An 18962-nucleotide genomic window follows, 5' to 3' on the forward strand; every position below is an offset into this window, starting at 1 on the left:
ACATGCATTTCAGGTGAATTGGCCGGTCCAAATTGTCCCTAGGTGTGAATGAGCGAATGAGTTGTCTGTCCCTGTGTGCCCTGCGATTGGCTGGCACCCAGTTCAGGGTGTCCCCTGCCCACTGCCCGATGATTGCTGGGATGGGCTCCAGCACCCCCGCGACCCTACTGAGGATAAGTGGTGCAGCTAATGAGATGAGACATATATATATATATATATATATATATATATATATATATTATAACTGCGATCTCTTGATCCCAAGACGAGCGCTCTACCTCCTGAGCCACGGCTGCGGCAGAGATCGCAGGTTTGATTCCCGGCTCCTCCGTGTTACATGTCGAAGTGTCTTTGGGTAAGACACCGAACCCCTAATACCCCCAATAAGCAGGTTAGCGCCTTACATGGCTGCACGGCCCCTATTGGGAAATGTGAAGCACACTGTAAAGCGCTTTGGGAAGTCTTGACTTGAAAAGCGCTATATAAATGCAGATCATTTCATATCATACACATTAAAATGACATTTTATAAACATCAGTCATATAACATGCCACTTCGACCAAAATTATTCACAAGTACAAAAAAAAGTACCCAATCCGGTAGTATAATTGTTTTTTATTGAAGGGGATCACATCATAAAAAATGTACTTTTTAAAATTCTGTGAATGTGTTTAAAAAAATTATCAACATTAGTCTTGCAAACATTATTTTGCAAAACAAAAGTAGCTATAATGGAGGAAATCCCATGACATTGTTGCCAACTCTTCTTTGAAAAAATACCAAACTAACAAATGATTAAAATAAATATACAAAAAATAAATGGATCGAGATACTAAAAGTATGTGAATTCAAATTAATTCGAGATTCTTAGTATCATACCGTTTTTTGCGCACCTTATCCACTGTAATACCTTTGCAAGCAAGCGCTTTTTTGGGAAAAAGAAGACCCAGTGAAGACCTACACATCATCTAAGAAAACATAATTTAATAGAAAAATATGTACAAATAATAAACATAACTTAAAAAACGAATGTATTCATGCAAATTGAATACCTACTTTTTCATGTTTGCTTTGATCTATAGCCTGTAACCAAGTTTATTTCCTTGAGAATGTGAAATGAGTCAAATAAATAAATAAATAAAGTGCGGGGAAAAAAAACAAAACAATCTCATGTATTCCAAATCCCACTTGGGCAAAACGGCAGCTCTATGTACAGTGTCGGGGTAAGGAACCATCAATCAGCCCACGAGTTACCTAATCCAGTGGTTCTCAACTGGTCTAACTGGAAGAGCCCATTTGCAGAGAATTATTACCATCTACTGTAATGGAGTTTAAGTAACCCTCAGTTATTTTCTTTTAGCATTTTTCTGCCAAAACAAAGGCCCGCAACTCACTTTTGGGTCCCAATCCAACAGTTGAGAAACACTGACTAGGCCTCCCAGCGACCCATAATGGGACAAAGTTTTCCACCACTGCTCTATAAAAAGATAAATCCCTTTCACTATGATCTTAAAGGTAATCCTAAATTATTAAGTATGCAACGTCTTTTGGAATAAATCTACATGTATTCCGTTGGTACATTGTCCTTATTTTCCTAGAAAATGCATTTTGAAGACAGCATGTCTTGCTTTTGTCATCCTGAGCTGTGACGTAATTGGAGTGACACCAGCACCCTAGCCGCCATATTGTTTTGCATGTCAATGAGTCGAATATGTTATTAGTTTTGTGTCAAAGGTGGCTGTAGTATTGGTACAAACAAAGGAAAGCAGCCAAAAGGGGCTAACTGGCAGAAAAAGCACAGAGAGCGGCCAACGGGGGCTAACTAGGTTCTAACAAACAAAAGGTAGGCGCAGGCTCGACGGAAAAAGGCAAGGCTCACCGACCAAAAAAGACACAGTGAGCAGCCAGGCTAGCCGGGAACCAAAAACAGCTATGTTGATAAACGCGAAGTTGGCCGGGAATAAACCAAGGAATAGGGCAAAACCGGCGCTAACACCAAGTAAGTTGGCCAGACAACATAGGGTGGGAAGCCAACCAGGAGCCAACAAAACAGGCGAGCCCTCGTCAGCCCAGACGCTAACTGGGAGACAGAATTATTCCAATTGCGACAAACGCTGTGTAAAAAAGGAAAAGCTACAATCGCCTACATTCAAGCAGAAATGAGCAGTATGCAATCGCAGTTCATTACAATCACTGTACCTGTCTCACATGTCATGAATAACGGGATTCACCATTTTACATGGGTGGTGTTCCTTAAATGACATTCCAGCTCTAACTCTAAAAAGCCATATGGGTCAACTTTTGAGACTAAATTAATTGAATACCCCAGCCCTTGAAATATTATCAACATACTTGCATAATTGTGGGTAGAAATAATACACACTCTGTGCCTTACTGAAAAAATAAATCTGTTTGGGAATACCTTTAAAGAGTTCAAATGACCATCAGTTATTTTCTTTAAGCATTATTATCCTAGGGCTCACAACTTACTTTTGGTTCCCAACCTTCCAGTTGAGAAAAACTGATCTAAACCTCCCTGCGACATAAAGAGACAAAGGTTTACACCACTGCTCTAAAAAAATTATTCTCTGATAGTTCATTTTACCATGATCTTATACGACAACACTAAATTCTAATGTGGCCTTAGAGCAGCAAAGTCTCGGAGCGGAATGTTGTATAACCCCCAATGGTCCGTTCTCATCCGTCAGGAGTAGATGGTGATGACCTCGCGCCCGCCGCCTCGTACTAGTAGCACACGTTCCAAACCTTCGGTCAAAACCTCCAAAAATTCCATATCTGAAGTGGACAAAAAAAAAAAAAGAGTAAAGGAAACAACAGCAAAAAATGCTCTATTGGTGTCTAGGGCTGCAAGATTAGTCATTGTTGTAGACAGATATCGATAACAAAAAAGTTGACAGTTAAATTGACTGTCCAGTATTGTCGCCTGGTACGTTTTTCATTTCCACATGAATACAATCGCTGCGGAATTGTGCATCCGCAATAGTCTCGAGCGGTAACATAATCATACAGAAACGGCTGCGTAAAGTTTAAAAAGCGGGCCTTGTGTATCATAATGGTAGATTGGTGACGCAAACGTTTAAGAACCGCGTTAGACAGTTGTTAGAAACAGAGTCTGACTCGCCTCGGTAAGATTCAATTCAGGTAAAATTGAAGCCAATACGGTTTTGATGACATGTATTTGATGACAGAGCCTGAGGAGTATGCCAGACTGTCAAACCCATTTGATTTCGAAGTACTTTTGTTACGAACAAAATAATTACTCTGTTTGATTTATTATTTTTGAGTCAGATCAGGATACTGGTAAACATGGAAACCAGTACCCTCTCTTTCATGTGGGGGAGATAACTCATTCAAAAAAATGGTCAGGAGAAGAATGGGTGCCACCAAAGACACACCACAGTATAAACACTTCACCCAATATTCAAGTACTTTTCAATCATTTATTTAAAACATTTCAGTTCAAGCATTTGCAAGGATTTCAAGCACTCGCACGAACCCTAAATATAACCCAAAATACATTACTTTACTGTTCATGACAGGGTTTTTCAATTGAACGAAGGTTTAACTTCGAGGTAAATTTTTGACCCCGAGCCTGGCCCAAAACCGAAATTTGTGCCGGCCTAAAATGTCAATCATTAGTTCAGTGTTTGAGTGTTTGAGGAGTATGTCAGGAGTCACAAGATTGGATAGATTGAGAAATAAAATTGTGAGAGATAGAATGTGAGAGATAGAACAAGAGTGGGAGTGGAGCTGAGAAAGCGTGTGGGTAAGAGAGTACTCGGTTGGTTTGGAGAGGATGGATGAGGAGTGAATGTTGAAGAGAATCTACAGAGCAGAAGTAAATAGAAGGACACCAAGAGGAAGGCCGCAATTGACGTGGATGGATGGTGTTATGTGTACACTGCAGGAAAGAGGTCTAAATATAGTGGAAGCTAGAGCTCTTGTTGGTGATAGGAAAGAGTGGAGAGGTGTTGTAAAAGTATAGTGGGATGTTTGGACGCGTTCTAAGGGATGGGCAGGGGACCTGTATGATGCGGCAGGGGTAAACCAGTGAAAGCTGTCGGGCCCTGCTTTTGAACAGAAGAGTGTGTTGTGTCACCCTGACCCGAGTGACATGGCCGCTTTCTTGTGTCCCGTTTCATCTGGAGGGACGAAAGCATGACCAACTTGGGTGCCAAAGTGCTTAACCTGTTTGGGCATTTGGCCAAAATCCAAACATTTTTGTGTGTCTTTTTTTGCTACTTTTTCCCTTTTTTCCCCTTTGTTTTTGTATATGTTTGTCTTGCTGTCGGTCACCCATCTTAAGGGACATGACCAGGGTAGATAAGACAGATTAGTTCAGGTCCAGGCCGAGCCCGGCTTCTCTCTCACAGACTTTCGAAAAAAAGAAATTCCACGCTTGGCGCGTTACCTTCATTGTTCTTAGTTCAGGATCCAAGCACGCAATTGTTTCCATCTCCGTTTTGAAAAACGCAGGCCGCATGCGCGCGCTTGCCCAAGCACCCCATGGGCTCAGCTGAGTTCACGGCCAAGTGTGGACTTCCCCGCGCACCCCAAGTGCGCGCACACAGGTTGCATTGGTCATAGGGGGCAAATATTTTGCAAAAAAATAAATCAAAATAAATTAAGTATAATGACGGTTGGATAATTTAAACAAAAAGTTAGTGAGAGAGAAGTCCTCCTCACAAAATGAAATAAATAAATAAATGGAAACCGAAATTCGGGGTTTCTTCGGGCTCGGTCCCTCAAATCAATTTATTTCTCAGGCTAGGGCTGGTTCGGGCTTTAATAACCATGGGCCAGGACATGGCAACTGGAATTTTTTAGGCCAGATCTTACCTGTACTTTATTTATAGATTTATGTTTATGTGTAGAATTTCTATCTGATTTTTGAATGAATCAGGAGTATGTTCAATAGAATCCGTATTTTTCACTGGGTTTTCTTGTGTTCATTATCGTTTGCCTCATACCGTATTTTCACAACCATAAGGCACACATAAAAGCCTCAGAATTTCTTCTAATCGTGCGACATGCCCTATTGTGCAGAACATCCTGTGTGTGATTTAAGGCGCCAGACTTTGCTAAGGACACCATGAGGCTGCTAAAAGGTGAAGGGTGGGCATCATCATTCAAGTGTGGGTGTTACCGTTAAAGGGTGAGGTGTGGGCGTGTATATAAAGCAAGGTTCACACTGCAGAGCTCAATGTTCAATTCCGATTTTCGGGTGAAAGATTTTCATGTGATCATTCACATTTCCAAATAAGTACGACTGGTATGCGATCTCCTCTGACTTCCAGGCATCTCTTGTGTGAATGAAACAAGTGTCCTGCATGCGCAGTGGAGGACATGTGACGTCACATGCAATGCGCTCAGTGTTTGCAGAAGAACTCATGAATCCTGATGCTGAACCGTATCTAGCAATTTGAAGTTATTGTTCTACCAAAAACTGAACAGAGTTGTCCCCCTAGAAATTAATTACATCCGAAGCGTCACTTTCCCTGCATTGAATGCTTTCTGTGTTTTTGTGCATGGTATGTTGATTTATACGCCATGCAGAAGAACATGGAAACTGAGCAGCTGTATACTCGTATACGCAAATGTGTATGCTTGTCTGTTGTTGTAAGGCGGCTGCAACAGAGGGGACCTGTGCTCAATAATCAGGTGCGCTCAATGTATGTGTTCAATACAGATATAGAACCAGCTACGGAGATTGCGCCTTTTAACACGGTGTGCCCTATGGTCGTGAAAACACTGTGATTAAACAAACTTATGTAAGAAAACAGTCGGTGACTCGACTATTAAAAGTCTTTAGTTGCAGCTGTAATGCTGTTGCCATGGCGGCAAAAAGGATACAGTTCTCGTCGCCACCCGTGTCACGAGGCGGGCCCGGCATGTTGAGGAGAACCAACCGGGCGTCGTGGGAGCGGTTGACGATCACCTCGTTCAGCTTCACCGCCGTGTGCATGCGACGCACGTTTGATTGGTCCCTGGAGTTCGACAATGTATGATTATAATATTGCTCGGAGTTGACTCAAGTGATTAATTAAACAAAAATACAACTACAGAAAGAAAATAACAATCATAAAAAAATAAGTGCTGCCAAAATATGAACTTTTAATCTTTAACTCAACAGTTAAAGCAGTGTTACACCTTTAACGAATTTTTTTTTTTTTAAATGTAGTGCTGTTAAAACGTAAAGCTTTAAATTTAACAGTAGACCGAAAGCAGCTTTTTATAAATGTAACTCAAGAGATAGAACTGCTGTAAATGTTTAAATTTAAATGGCCCAAAAAGCTTGATAAAAATACAATAAAATAACAATCTATTTTTCGTCTTAAAAATCTGAAAATTTGAAAATGAAAACATCTTAAAATCATCTTCAAAATATGAAGATGTTTAGCATTTTAAACTCAAGAGATACACCCGCTAACAGAGTTACAGCTCCTTTGACTTTAACTAAAGAGTTATATCAGTTCAATTCTTAAACTCCAGATAAAGTCAATCCAGAGTTAAAGCTTAAAAGTTTTATCATTGACAGCACAAATACTTTTACTTCCAGGACAAGACTTATAGACTTGAAGTTCAGAACGTAAGTTATCAAATGTAAGTACAGTAATTCCGCTCCGTATCGTCGTCTACTTTACCCTTTTAGCAGCTTGATTCATTTAAAAGGAATTCATCAATTGAATCAGATTCTGAGGAAAGTCAGAAGAGTGGAAAGAAATGATCACCGGCAGGTGCTTCGTGTATTGTTATCGGATCCAGGAAGAGACTAAAGCGGCGACAGAAGAGAAAGCAATAGTGGGGCTGCAGGTCCAGCCTACCGTCACAGCTAGGCCACATAACAACTCTAACAAGCCACCCCTGTCGAGCCTGTATTTCACCAACGCAAGAGCTATAACTCGTGTGAAACTGATGATTAAAATACAAGACACATGAATGTCACAGAGACCTGGTTCAACCCAAAAGATCCTTGATGCAAATGTGCAGCTAGCCAGCTGCTCACTACATCACTTTCTTACACTGAAAGGAGAAGCTCTCAAATGTTGTTCTACTATTGTATAATGTCAATAAAGACAATTAATTTATTCAATTGCAATTCTGTGATCCGTGTTTTTATTTGTAGATCTATAGTTGTTATTTTTTACAGTTGTATTTCTTATGTGTTAAGGATATCTAATGAATAAATGTTTCTACTTTGCGAGTATTTTACCATCACGTTATTTCTTTGGAACGCAACCCCTACAAAAAAACAGAAATTACTGTTGCGCAAAAACAGGAGACATTTTTGCTCAGAATAAAATGACAAGTTAAAGTTGCTTGTTTACTTTGGCTTCATGGTAAAAAGCGACTCACGGTTTGAGGCTCATAAGCTCTCGAAAGTTTTCGGGTGCGTTGTTTCTTATCCTCCTCTCATCTTCGCACTTCTCCTTCGTCCACGTCATGTGGACGTTCTCCGGCAGAGGACTGTCCACAGTGTCCTCCTCCTCATCAGAGTACAAGCTTCCCATTCTCACTAGTGAGTGTCTGTCCTTAACAAGTTGGGCCTGTGTGGAAAGAACGGAAGTCTGAATTAAAGACCTGCCAATACTGATGTCGCTTGTGTGTGCATTACCTCTCGCTTCCGCTCTGCCCCGGACAGTCTCATCTGCCTTAACATTTGTGATCGCTGCTCCATCATCAAGGTGCGCTCGTAGGTGTATGCTGAGATGTCGCTATCGTGCTGCAAGTAATTAAGTTAATTATTTAAAGAGTCTACCATCACTTTTTGCTACTTCTGTCAATGCAGAACTCACGATGCAGATTCTTAATCAGCGCTCATTTTCATATCTGTAATCTGATTTTGTATTTATTTTACACAAAATATTCCTGGATATTTAATATAAAATATTTAAAATGGTCAATTCTTGGTTTATTGAAGACCATGCCAATAACGGTCCGAACACCTTTACATGGCCAAATTCAAGCACATTTTAGGGACTTTTCTTAATTTTCCAATTTCTCTACTACCATTTAAAAAAAGAAACCTTATTCAGGCATTTTGCAGAGCCACAGATATACTGCATCTCCATTTTACGTATGCATTTTTTAAATCTTGTGTGATTTTATCAAGATATGATTTTCATATCCTGAGTAAACTCACAATGATATATATTTTTATACAAATACCCTACACACCCTTGATATAACCCAAAAGACATCATTTGACTGCTTACAAGAGGGTTTATTATCAAATGAAGGTGTTTGACGGCCACACCAGGAGATTTTCTTTTTTATGTAAAATGGTTTAAAACTCAATTAAAATTCAGAAGAAAAACATGTGTGTGACTCAAGAATAAAAGCATTACTCATGCCTGCTAGAAATTCAAACACACAAGCTCAAACGCCCAATGAATTATAGGAAATCTTGAAATACTCCCCTCCCCACCTTAAGACATTTTCTCCTTGGATCTATACAATTCACGTAAGCCACCCTTTTTTTATTTCAAATCGGTGAATTTCTCCTAAAGGTGAGATATTTTTATGCCTGCAAAAAGCTTTGCATGGGTTGGCAGTACTTGGCTGAATAAAATATTTCACAAGGGGTCAAAAAGGGCAGAGGATTACTGTCTGTCCATTACAATAAGTTGTTCTTGTCCTTACATTTTACAGCATGACATCCTCACTTACCATCTCTACCACTTCCACTTCAGCCTCTATCCTCAGCTGATAGAGGAAAGTGGCTAGATCTTTCTTCATTTGGATGCTGTTGTCGTCCATCTGGGCTACAGTGAAAATACGCATTCTGCACTTTCGCCACACCTAAAAAAAAACAACAAGCATCCTCCCCAAACTCTCTTTCAAATTGCGATAATTAAGCAATTTTTGTTATACTTTATGTTGCTTGAGCAGGAAAGGCAGCAGCATGAGCATTCCCCCATCGTGTACGATCCACCACACGTCGATGCATCCGTCAGTGAAGCGCTCATGGTTGCTCGGATAGAACGACACGTTTTTGGGCACCATTAGTGCCAGATGCGCCGCAGTGGTGCAACGGACTGTGTCTGTGCAGAGATGAGAACATGAATCCCATTAAAGATTTAATTGAATCATAGCAACACAGCACATGAGGATGCATAGACTTGTAATTTTCTGATGTAGACTACAGTAGGGCTGAATTGATAAGTCGACTTAGTCGACAACAATCGATAATAGAAATAGTCGAAAATGAATTTGTTTTTCCAACACAGAGGCATCTCTACATAAATATAATGTATGCTGAAAGTTGCGCATACGCAATAGCCAATAGTATCTCTTTGCTAAACTCAAATTTCCATACAGAAATGGCGCCGTCAACATCAATTACGCATCCCAAAACTTCTAAAGTTTGGAAGAATTTCATCCTGGATACGGCCAATAAAAGACCATTTGCAAAGTAGACCTTGTGTATCATTGCCGTTGATTATCTGTCCATGTGTCTCCAAAGAGCACGTCGGACTTCGAACATATTGCAGTCCGGCTCTCCTCGGTAAAATTCAAATAATGTTTTAGCCAATGCAGTTTTAATGACATGAATTGTACATTTTATACGTGTGTATTTTGCTATAAAAGAGAGCTTGAGCGTTATGCCACACTGCCTGACAAACACTTTAGAAATTAAATGCATGCAATCTAAAATACAAATGTCAGTAGTAACATTTGTTTGATTTTTAATTAAAGAGAATTATGCATTTGTTTTGGACTTTGCGGTTGACTACTGAATGTCCTTCACAAAATGACCATCATATTTGTTCTATTTACTGCTGATAATGTCCCTCTTCTTGGTTAGCAGGGATAAGAAAAATATTGACTTGATTTTAATTTATCGTTTGTTTGCCTGTCCCTTAAAATGGACAGAGTTTTATTTATGGATTTACCTCACTACTGAAAAAGCACAGTATCTAATTGGTTTTGGAATGTGCATTTTTATTTATTATGTGTACAAATACGAAGTATGTTCAATAAAAAAAATGTATTTTTCATTGTACCCATTGTGTTTATTATCGTATGGCATATAATAAATGGACTTCATGCAAAATTTTGGGGAAAAAAAAGTATCTGATTAGTTTACTAATAGTTTCAAAAGTCGGTGACTAGTACACTAATAAACAAGTTGATAGTAGCAGCACAATATATTGTGGCAGGCAGTTATGCTAAATGATGTTCACTTTAGTTTAAAATTGAAAAGAAAGCACTAATGAAGGAAAAATTGCTTTATAATTGACTGACTGAGTAGAGTGCGGAGTGGATTTATACAAACAGCAAATGCCGTTGGAAATCATAGTTGAAAAATGGCATTTGAACAAGTTAATTGAACTCCGTGTCTCACTGATAAATGTCTTCCAAGCTCGGGGGTCCTCGCTTTGCCTCCATCCGTATGGCCAACCCATCATCACAGTGTTGTGCTTCATGCCACCGAGACCGCAGGACTGGATCAAGTGGACGACGCCCTCTCGAACTTTGGTGGCCACAACCACCTGACAGAAACCTTTCACCTTTTCAATGTCCATCATGTTCTTGATGGTCTTCGGGATAAATCAATCAATAACTTATCACTCACTCAATCAGCTCATTCCCGATTTAAAACAAACATTGATAAGTGTACTCAAAATCTTTGGGAAATGATCTGCCTTACTTGTTCTGCTGCTTGCAGTTCCCCGTAGCTTTCCAAAAATTGTCCCTGGATGACTGATCCTACAATGGTAAGACCCTTCCCTGCCTTCAGCTGCGAAGCAAAGGTCAGCAGTCGGGGATATTTGATATGGAGGTCCTCATCCAGCTTTGACAGAACTAAGAGCTGAGGTCTGTTGGGCAAGTCAATAGGGGCATAATTACCATTTCAAGTCCATCATAAAACACAATGGAAACAAAAAAATTAATTTGACTTGAATGCAGCTGTACCTCCAGTTCTTTGTGTGCGGGGGTCCAACTTCTAGCCTTAGCAGGGCATAGCGTGCCGCACTCAGGGATAGTCCCCTAATGCCGTCTCCCCACTCCTTTTCTGCTCTGTATGAGTGTGTTTGTGTGCGTGTGTTAGTGTGAATGAAAAAAGACAAGCTTGTGTAATGGGGCAAGACTAAATAGGAGATAACAAAGTGTGGACATACCCCTGGTACTCTATGTACTTGTAGATCATTCCGGCAATGCCCATAGCCACTATAGCATAATACCAGGAGGAGACAAACATCAAGGCCAAGCACATGCTCATTCCAAGGAAGGATAGAGTCCTTTGTGGAAAATAAATAAAATTGAATCGTTCCTTGAATCATACTAATTTCTTCAGATGTTGTAATTCCTAAATCAAACATTTTCAAGAAGAAGGAACATTTTGCATAGCTCTCACCAATGGTAATATCTGAACCTTGGCCTCCAGTTGGGAGTGTGCAACAGTGTTTGCACAGCACATGCCAGGTTAACGAAGAGATAGCACATCAGGAAAAACCTTTGTGGAAGAGACAACACAATGAGGGAATACACAATCAACAGCTAAACTATTAACATTAAAAAGCATTAAGAATTCGGACACATTCAAAGCACAACATAGCCCACTAATGCTATTAGTTTGCAAATTCAAGGCAGTTTAATTAGCTCTCTATTTTACTGGCTTTATTGGCTGGATCTACACAAGTATACATCAGCAAGTTTACTTACATGGAAAGGATGGGAGCCACCAAATCCAAAGAAGCAATCAGGATACCAAGCTCAGCTATGAGGCCAGTCAGCAGTAAGGCCCATGTTGGCTCACCATTAGTCTTACCATTGCCAAAAACCTGAAATGCCACAACAAAATATACATAAAAACAACCCAACAACAACAGCTCGTTGATCGTTTCTTGTTCATGATCAAGTTTAAGGTTTGGATCGAGATCTTTGGATTTTCTGTGAAATACATAATAAAATAATTTACATAATAAAGCCTGTAAACAGTTCTCACTCTGAGGAAAGGGATAATAGTGTCCTTTGCGATGGCCTGAAGAAGTCTGGGAGCCCCTGTGAGCGTCTGCAGGCCTGCTCCCACAGTGGAGAAGAAGGAACCGATGACAATGACCCAGGGGGATGGCCAGGAAAGAGTTCCCACCACTAAATTGTTCCTAACTGCGTCACCAAACCTGAAGGCACAAACTGGGTGAGTCATACAGGATATAACTTGCAAAAGGTAGTAACGAGACTCACTTGTCTCTTAGGACGACTCCTTCCACGCAAGCCCCAAACAAAATAACAGAACTGAGATCTTTTGACAACAAGTCAAGGAGGTTATCTTGGCAGCAGGTAAACTTACCATCGAAAGATTTGACTCGATATGCTCTTCAAAATAAGGATACAGACAAGAGTAGTAGTGGTGATTGCTAAGATAGTTCCAATGGGTATGGACTTCTGAGCATCCCGAAGATCTCCAGACCTGTTGGAGCCTGCCATAATGCCTTCAAAACACAAGGCCAATATAATAATTTAACAGCAAAGAAGAAAATGCCTCTTTAATACAACTTTACCGTTGTCTTACCAGTGGCTGACGGGAAAAAGATGCCCACAAGCAACATGAAAGACGTGGCAATGTCTGCAGACACATACATGCCAAAGGTTTCCATGGTGCTGTGGGCGTCCACAGACACTAGGCCGTCCTTCTCCAGAATCTCTCCTTTCTGCAAGTAGTCACCCCATAAGTTGTCTGTAAGGAACAGATTTTGGTCAGCTCCATTATTACTTTAATAAGCAGTGAAAAAAGATCCATTGTCGTCAAAGTTCATTGTAAAGTTTTATATTATGAGTGGGAGATATATTTGATTATAAAGGACTTCAACATAACTGTAATACTAAATAGCTAAAAGATAATTAAATTGTCTATGGAGAAAACAATTTTCAGACTCAGATGTGATGTGGCTGCAAGCTACTAATTGTAAATGCCGTGTAAATCCTTCTAAACCAAGTTTACACAACTGAGGACACATAATGTCAAAACGAATCTCAGGTGCTTGCTCATAATCGATCAAAATGTGTTTTGTTTTTTTTGTCACTTGCATTTATAACTTTATTCTAACTGTATCTAAATAGCCAAGTATTGGACATGCTCTCCATTTTATGCTTTGTCAATATATTCAATTTAGAGATCATTTGATAATGCTTATTGCATTGATAAAAATCAATTTCTTATTTTAAATATGAGGATTGCATTTGAACTTTTTTTTTTAAAACAAACCTATGACAAAACATATTTGTACCTCTAAAAATTCCACTAGCCAGTCCAGGAATGCCCTGAATCTCTGTGACATTATTCTGCAGGAAGTAGTCATCGCACTGTGCACTGCTCATGTTGCCTGCTGGGCAAAACATGTCCCAAAGCTGACTGGGTGATGTGATGTTGCCAACGGTGACGGACTTTGCACACACATCAAAACGATCTCTGACCAAGGTCCGATTCCCAAGCATGCAGATCCTGATAACATAATGAGTTAAAAAAAAAAAACAATCAGAAGCGTGCACGGCATCCGAATCAGCTTTTCTACTAAAACGTACGGGAATTCTGGTGGATGAGAGACAGACTTGATTGCACCAGCATAGATGGAGACAATTGAGATAATGACACACGCCAGGAAGAGCGAGGCCAATTTGTTGACGTATTTGACACCGACAAAAACTACCACCGCCATTAAGCTGAGGCAGATGGTGCCGTAGACACGCATGTTGTTCAGCATAGCGCTGTCTTTGCCGTGGTGGTCTGCAGCATGAAAGATGGCTGCTTGAGGCACAAGATATTGCTAAAAAGAAAATAATACACGTTATATAATTTTACATTTACATGGTACTTGCAAAACAGTTTAGATTTTTGATGTGTAATTTACTGGTACATAACATAAAGATGTAAACAAATATGCTTCCGCTGCCAAAAACTGACCAAAAATATCTCAATGGCTCCAAGGATGTACATAGCGGAAGCAAAGGTCGTGCCCAGGTAAAAACAAAGGCCTACAGCGCCTCCAAATTCTGGACCCAGAGAGCGCGAGATCATGAAGTAAGCCCCGCCAGCTAGGAAAAGGAAATGCACAGTTGCAAAACAGATGCTCCAAAATGTAATTTTATGCAAGTTTATATGTGGCCACAGTGATTTGCACATTACCTGGAACAACACCGTTAGTGGCAATGGCACTCATCGATATGGCTGTGAGCATGGTCTGCAAAAAGACAGAGGAGATTGCGGTAGAAAAAAAAGGTGGCGGAGGAACATCTGTGTCGCATGCAAACATCCACCCATCAAAGTGACGCTCGGGCAGATTGCTTCACAAATGACTGAGCATAAGCCCTTCTGAAAGAATCAATATATTAATGGCGTTTTCTGGAAATACATATAACTACAACACAGATTATGTAAGGTGGTGGAAGGTAATGGAGACTTGATTTGCTGGAATACAAGTTATAGTGTCATTCCCCCCCCAAAACGAAATACAAATAATTAACTCTGTGTCTGTGGTAAAATTATCAAAGCAGACTTTTTAAATGAATTGGGCAGGCAAATAAATGCCATGGTCCGTGATCTAATGCTATTGATTGCATTTCTAGTCAAATCAAACCGGCACATTAACCTAGTTTGTATGTGGATATTCAGTACTTACACATGTGCAGCACATGACAACAATCAAAAGTGACTGCACAACGCCAGCCACCCCGACAATCCACGTCAGCCGCAAGAAGAGGATGACCCCAAAAATGTTCTGTAGGCACGGCAAGTAGACACCCATAAGAGTGCCCATGTTAGGGGACTGTGGAAGCAGAGCGAGAAAGAGGGCAAGCGGTTATCGAGCAATTTAGGAAACAGCATTATTGATGATCATTATTGATTGGTGTACTCTTTAAAGGTCATTACAGAGTGTTACAGCTCCTGCATGAACAGTGGACCACATCCAAACATTTTTCCATTTTCTATACTGCTTGATAACATTAAGGTTATTTGTTAGCTGGAGGCGAACACAGCTGACATTTGGGAAAGAGGCTACTCACAAGCCAGCCTGATCCAGGAAAAGATCATTTAAATGTTGTTTTGTATTTCCTCGTTTGAATAATGTCTGACATTTAAAAGTCTATTGAAGGGATATTGCTATTCCTAAAAATACTATAGGTTACTAATTAAATTGTATAGTGAACTGTAATGAGTTTCTAAAAAAGTAAAAAGAACTATTTACAGTAAAACAAGAAATGGTAATCCACTTCATAACACTGTGGTGGAGGACGGTACAGTGGCACCTCTTAATACAAGCAGCTCTGAACATGAACATTTCAGTATACGAGTTATATTTGGAATTAATATCTTGCTTGCTATACGAAAGAAAATCCAAGTTACTGGCAGTCCCAGAAGCTACCACTAGAGACTGGTCACCGCATGTGACTACTCACGCTAGCATCAGCTTGTTGAGTTTTGCGCATGCTAACTACAATAAGTGTGTACATTCATTTAAAGTTACAGTCCCCTGATTGTTAAGTGTACAGTAAGGGCTTACGTTTTATCAACAGTCTCTTGATCTCGTGCCTTTTGACCTCAACATTTGCTCTCCTTATAAATGATTGCGAATAGTCCTTATTAAGCGAAAATAATCCAGCACGGCACTTATTTCTAAACAAAATATGACGAATACTGCGACAATATTAGCAAGCTACGATGTAGTTTTCGTCTGCTACCAGTGACCGGGACTATCCGGATTCGAGCTAAAATAGGGAAGACAAGATTGGCCCTTTTTTAAAAAAAAACAAATATATGTTTCCAGTATAAAACTTGTTACATGGCCTATACAATTTGAAATGACCAAAAAACAGATAAAACATGGGGAACACGTATAAATTGGCAGGTATACGACCTCTGTCGCTGTTCCTTGCAAAGGGCAAAATATATAAAACTGTGCTGATTTTAATAATTTTGTCATATTTCAAAATTGCCAAGCAAAATTAGAAAATAAATTGTAAAGGTATTAATTCTATTATGTTTTTAAACTAGTTTTTGGATTAAAATAAGGAAAAGACTATACAGAATTTTAGAATCTATGATGATTTGGCAGATGGCTTATAATTTGCTAATTCGATAAAAATATTATGAACAAAAGTTAAAAAACAGTAAAATGTGTAATAGAACAAATTAAATTAGTATGAATAACAGTCCAAATGAGCTACCTTATTGATTGAATTGTCTTTATTTTGAATAATAAACATGAAAACATTGTATCCAACCAGAATGGACATGACACTCCAGAGTAGACATGTACTCAAGACTTTAAAAAGAAAATAAGACAAAAGACTGTAAGGATAAAAGGCACAAAAAATATTTACAATGTACTCCCTTCTTCAAGACCGGGTGCAACCATTTATTGGCCTGGAGAGGGATGGGAGCCACCAGGCTGCACTTAGCCAAGACACCACAGGAAATGGTGCCCCTACAACCCTATTGTATTTCAGTGTCTTTGTACTTCCGTAGTGCAATGGCTAGCACTCGTCTAACACACAAAAAGTCCCTGGTTAGAGAACCAGGTGGAAACACGTGTTGGCCTGGAGAAGGATAGACACCGCCAGGCTGTACTTGACCAAGACACACAACAGGAAGTGGTGCGCTTACGACCCTAGTGGTTAAGGGATACAACAGACCAACCAGTCAGTGATTAAAAACTCAATAGTGCAAATCGCGAATGAAAAGAATAGTATAACAAGAGTGCATATATATATATATATATATATATATATATATATATATATATATATACAGGACTGTCTCAGAAAATTAGAATATTGTGATAAAGTTCTTTATTTTCTGTAATGCAATTAAAAAAACAGAAATGTCATACAATCTGGATTCATTACACATCAACTGAACTATTTCAAGCCTTTTATTATTTTAATATTGCTGAATTTGGCTTACAGCTTAAGAAAACTCAAAAATCCCATCTCAAAATATTAGAATATCATGAAAAAGTATACAAGTAGGCTATTCAACTAATCACCTGAATCATCTAATTAACTCGAAACACCTTGCGAGGGTTTCCTGAGCCTTAAAAACACTCAGCTTGGTTCAGTAAACTAAATCACAAGTATGGGGAAGACTGCTGATCCGTCTACTGTCCAGAGGACCATCATTGATACCCTCCATCAGGAGGGTAAGACACAAAAAGAAATTTCTCAAAGAGCAGGCTGTTCACAGAGTGCAGTTTCAAAGCATATCCACAAAAAGTCTGTTGGAAGGGAAAAATGTGGCCGGAAACGCTGCACAACCAAGAGAGATGACCGCAGCCTTAACAAAATTGTGAAGAAGAGCCGCTTCCAGAATTTGGGGGAGCTTCAAAGACAGTGGGCTGAAGCTGGAGTCCAGGTATCAAAAGCCACAGTTAACAGACGTGTCCGGGAAATGGGCTACAATAGCCGTATTCCCATGGTCAAGCCACTTCTGAACTCAAGACAACGGAAGAAGCGTCTGACTTGGGCTATGGAGAAGAAGCACTGGACAGTTGCAGAGTGGTCCAAAGTCCTCTTTTCAGACGAAAGCAAGTTTTGCATTTCATTTGGAAGTCAAGGCGCCAGAGTCTGGAGAAAGGCTGGGGAGGAGCAAAATCCAAGTTGCTTGAAATCCAGTGTGAAGTTCCCACAGTCAGCAATGGTTTGGGGAGCCATGTCAGCTGCTGGTGTTGGTCCACTGTGTTTCATCAAGTCCAGAGTAAATGCAACTGTGTACCAAGAGATTTTAGAGCACTACATGCTTCCCTCTGCTGAAAAGCTCTATGGAGATGAGGATTTCATTTTCCAGCATGATATGGCACATGCCCACAGTGCCAAAACCACCAGTAACTGGTGCACTGACCATGGCATCACTGTCCTTGATTGGCCTGCTAATTCCCCTGACCTGAACCCCATCGAGAATTTGTGGGGTATAGTTAAGAAGAAGATGAAAGACACCAGACCTACAAATGCAAATGAGCTGAAGGCCGCTATCGAAGCATCCTGGGCATCAATAACACCTCAGCAATGCCACAGGCTGATTGCCTCCATGCCACGCCGGATTGATGCAGTAATCCGTGCAAAAGGATTCCCAACCAAGTACTGAGTGCATCAATGGACATTTTCAAATGTTTGATTTAGTTTTGCTGTTATAAAATTCTTTTTTTACTTGGTCTGAGGAAGTATTCTAATATTTTGAGATAGGATTTTTGAGTTTTTTTCAGCTGTAAGCCAAAATCAGCAATATTCAAATAATAAAAGGCTTGAAATAGTTCAGTTGATGTGTAATGAATCCAGAATGTATGACATTTTTGTTTTTTTAATTACATTACAGAAAATAAAGAACTTTATCACAATATTCTAATTTTCTGAGACAGTCCTGTATATATGCAAATGAGGATTTCTTTGGGGAGAAAGGGAAGGGTATAAAAAATTTGGAGGGCTGCTCGGAATCTTGTAGAGTCTTACTCAAATTACCTTATCGAAGATTGTTCAGAGAATAGTTAAAAACCTTCAAATGACCTTGTATAATTGATTTTTTTATATGTGGTCTTTGGACCGAAAAGCTTGGACACCACAACTCCATTATTAGAAAGCCAAACTTCTGTCACCAAGTTTTCATACAAAACAAAGCCTTTCAAAGTCCCACTGACCTTGGGAGTCTTTCTCCGAGATGCTTCGGCACTTTCCTCCTCCTCATGCTCTTTAGCTCCCTGGGTGATATTTGTGTAGCTGACCAAGCGACTGAGCAGAGACGACACCTTAGGTCGAATATCCAACTCTTCCTGAAAAAAAAAGACAAAAGGTAAACAAAATAACATTAGGTAGGAACGTTAATTTGAAAAAGCACAAAATACCTCAAATAATGCCAGGTTCCTATCGTAGAAGTCATTCTTTTTCTTCTCGTCGGGGCTGTTAAGGAATGGACTGTCTTCTTTGTGGTTGCCATGTCCTGTAATTGT

At 39.8% G+C, this 18962-nt stretch overlaps 1 protein-coding gene across 1 annotated transcript in view; it reads right to left on the bottom strand.

Moving 5' to 3' along the window:
* Positions 1-599: 599 nt before the first annotated feature.
* The window catches only part of slc12a4 (solute carrier family 12 member 4), a 30818-nt gene continuing 12455 nt past the window's right edge, over positions 600-18962 (bottom strand). Inside the window, exons 2-24 of the mRNA XM_088333907.1 lie at positions 18858-18952; positions 18654-18785; positions 14646-14792; positions 14153-14207; positions 13931-14061; positions 13552-13793; positions 13257-13471; positions 12542-12706; positions 12363-12461; positions 12214-12271; positions 11975-12149; positions 11692-11810; positions 11384-11482; positions 11148-11267; positions 10942-11046; positions 10676-10844; positions 10370-10565; positions 8896-9065; positions 8692-8823; positions 7637-7744; positions 7378-7568; positions 5875-6008; positions 600-2796 (exon numbers count right to left, since the gene is read on the bottom strand). Coding sequence (XP_088190033.1) covers positions 2705-2796; positions 5875-6008; positions 7378-7568; positions 7637-7744; positions 8692-8823; positions 8896-9065; positions 10370-10565; positions 10676-10844; positions 10942-11046; positions 11148-11267; positions 11384-11482; positions 11692-11810; positions 11975-12149; positions 12214-12271; positions 12363-12461; positions 12542-12706; positions 13257-13471; positions 13552-13793; positions 13931-14061; positions 14153-14207; positions 14646-14792; positions 18654-18785; positions 18858-18952 — 3149 coding nt within the window. The 3' untranslated portion in view covers positions 600-2704. The remainder of the gene's footprint in view (positions 2797-5874; positions 6009-7377; positions 7569-7636; positions 7745-8691; positions 8824-8895; positions 9066-10369; positions 10566-10675; positions 10845-10941; positions 11047-11147; positions 11268-11383; positions 11483-11691; positions 11811-11974; positions 12150-12213; positions 12272-12362; positions 12462-12541; positions 12707-13256; positions 13472-13551; positions 13794-13930; positions 14062-14152; positions 14208-14645; positions 14793-18653; positions 18786-18857; positions 18953-18962) is intronic.

This window comes from Urocampus carinirostris, chromosome 4, assembly GCF_059441175.1.
Source record: "Urocampus carinirostris isolate Australia breed hairy pipefish chromosome 4, RoL_Ucar_1.0, whole genome shotgun sequence".
NCBI lineage: Eukaryota > Metazoa > Chordata > Actinopteri > Syngnathiformes > Syngnathidae > Urocampus > Urocampus carinirostris.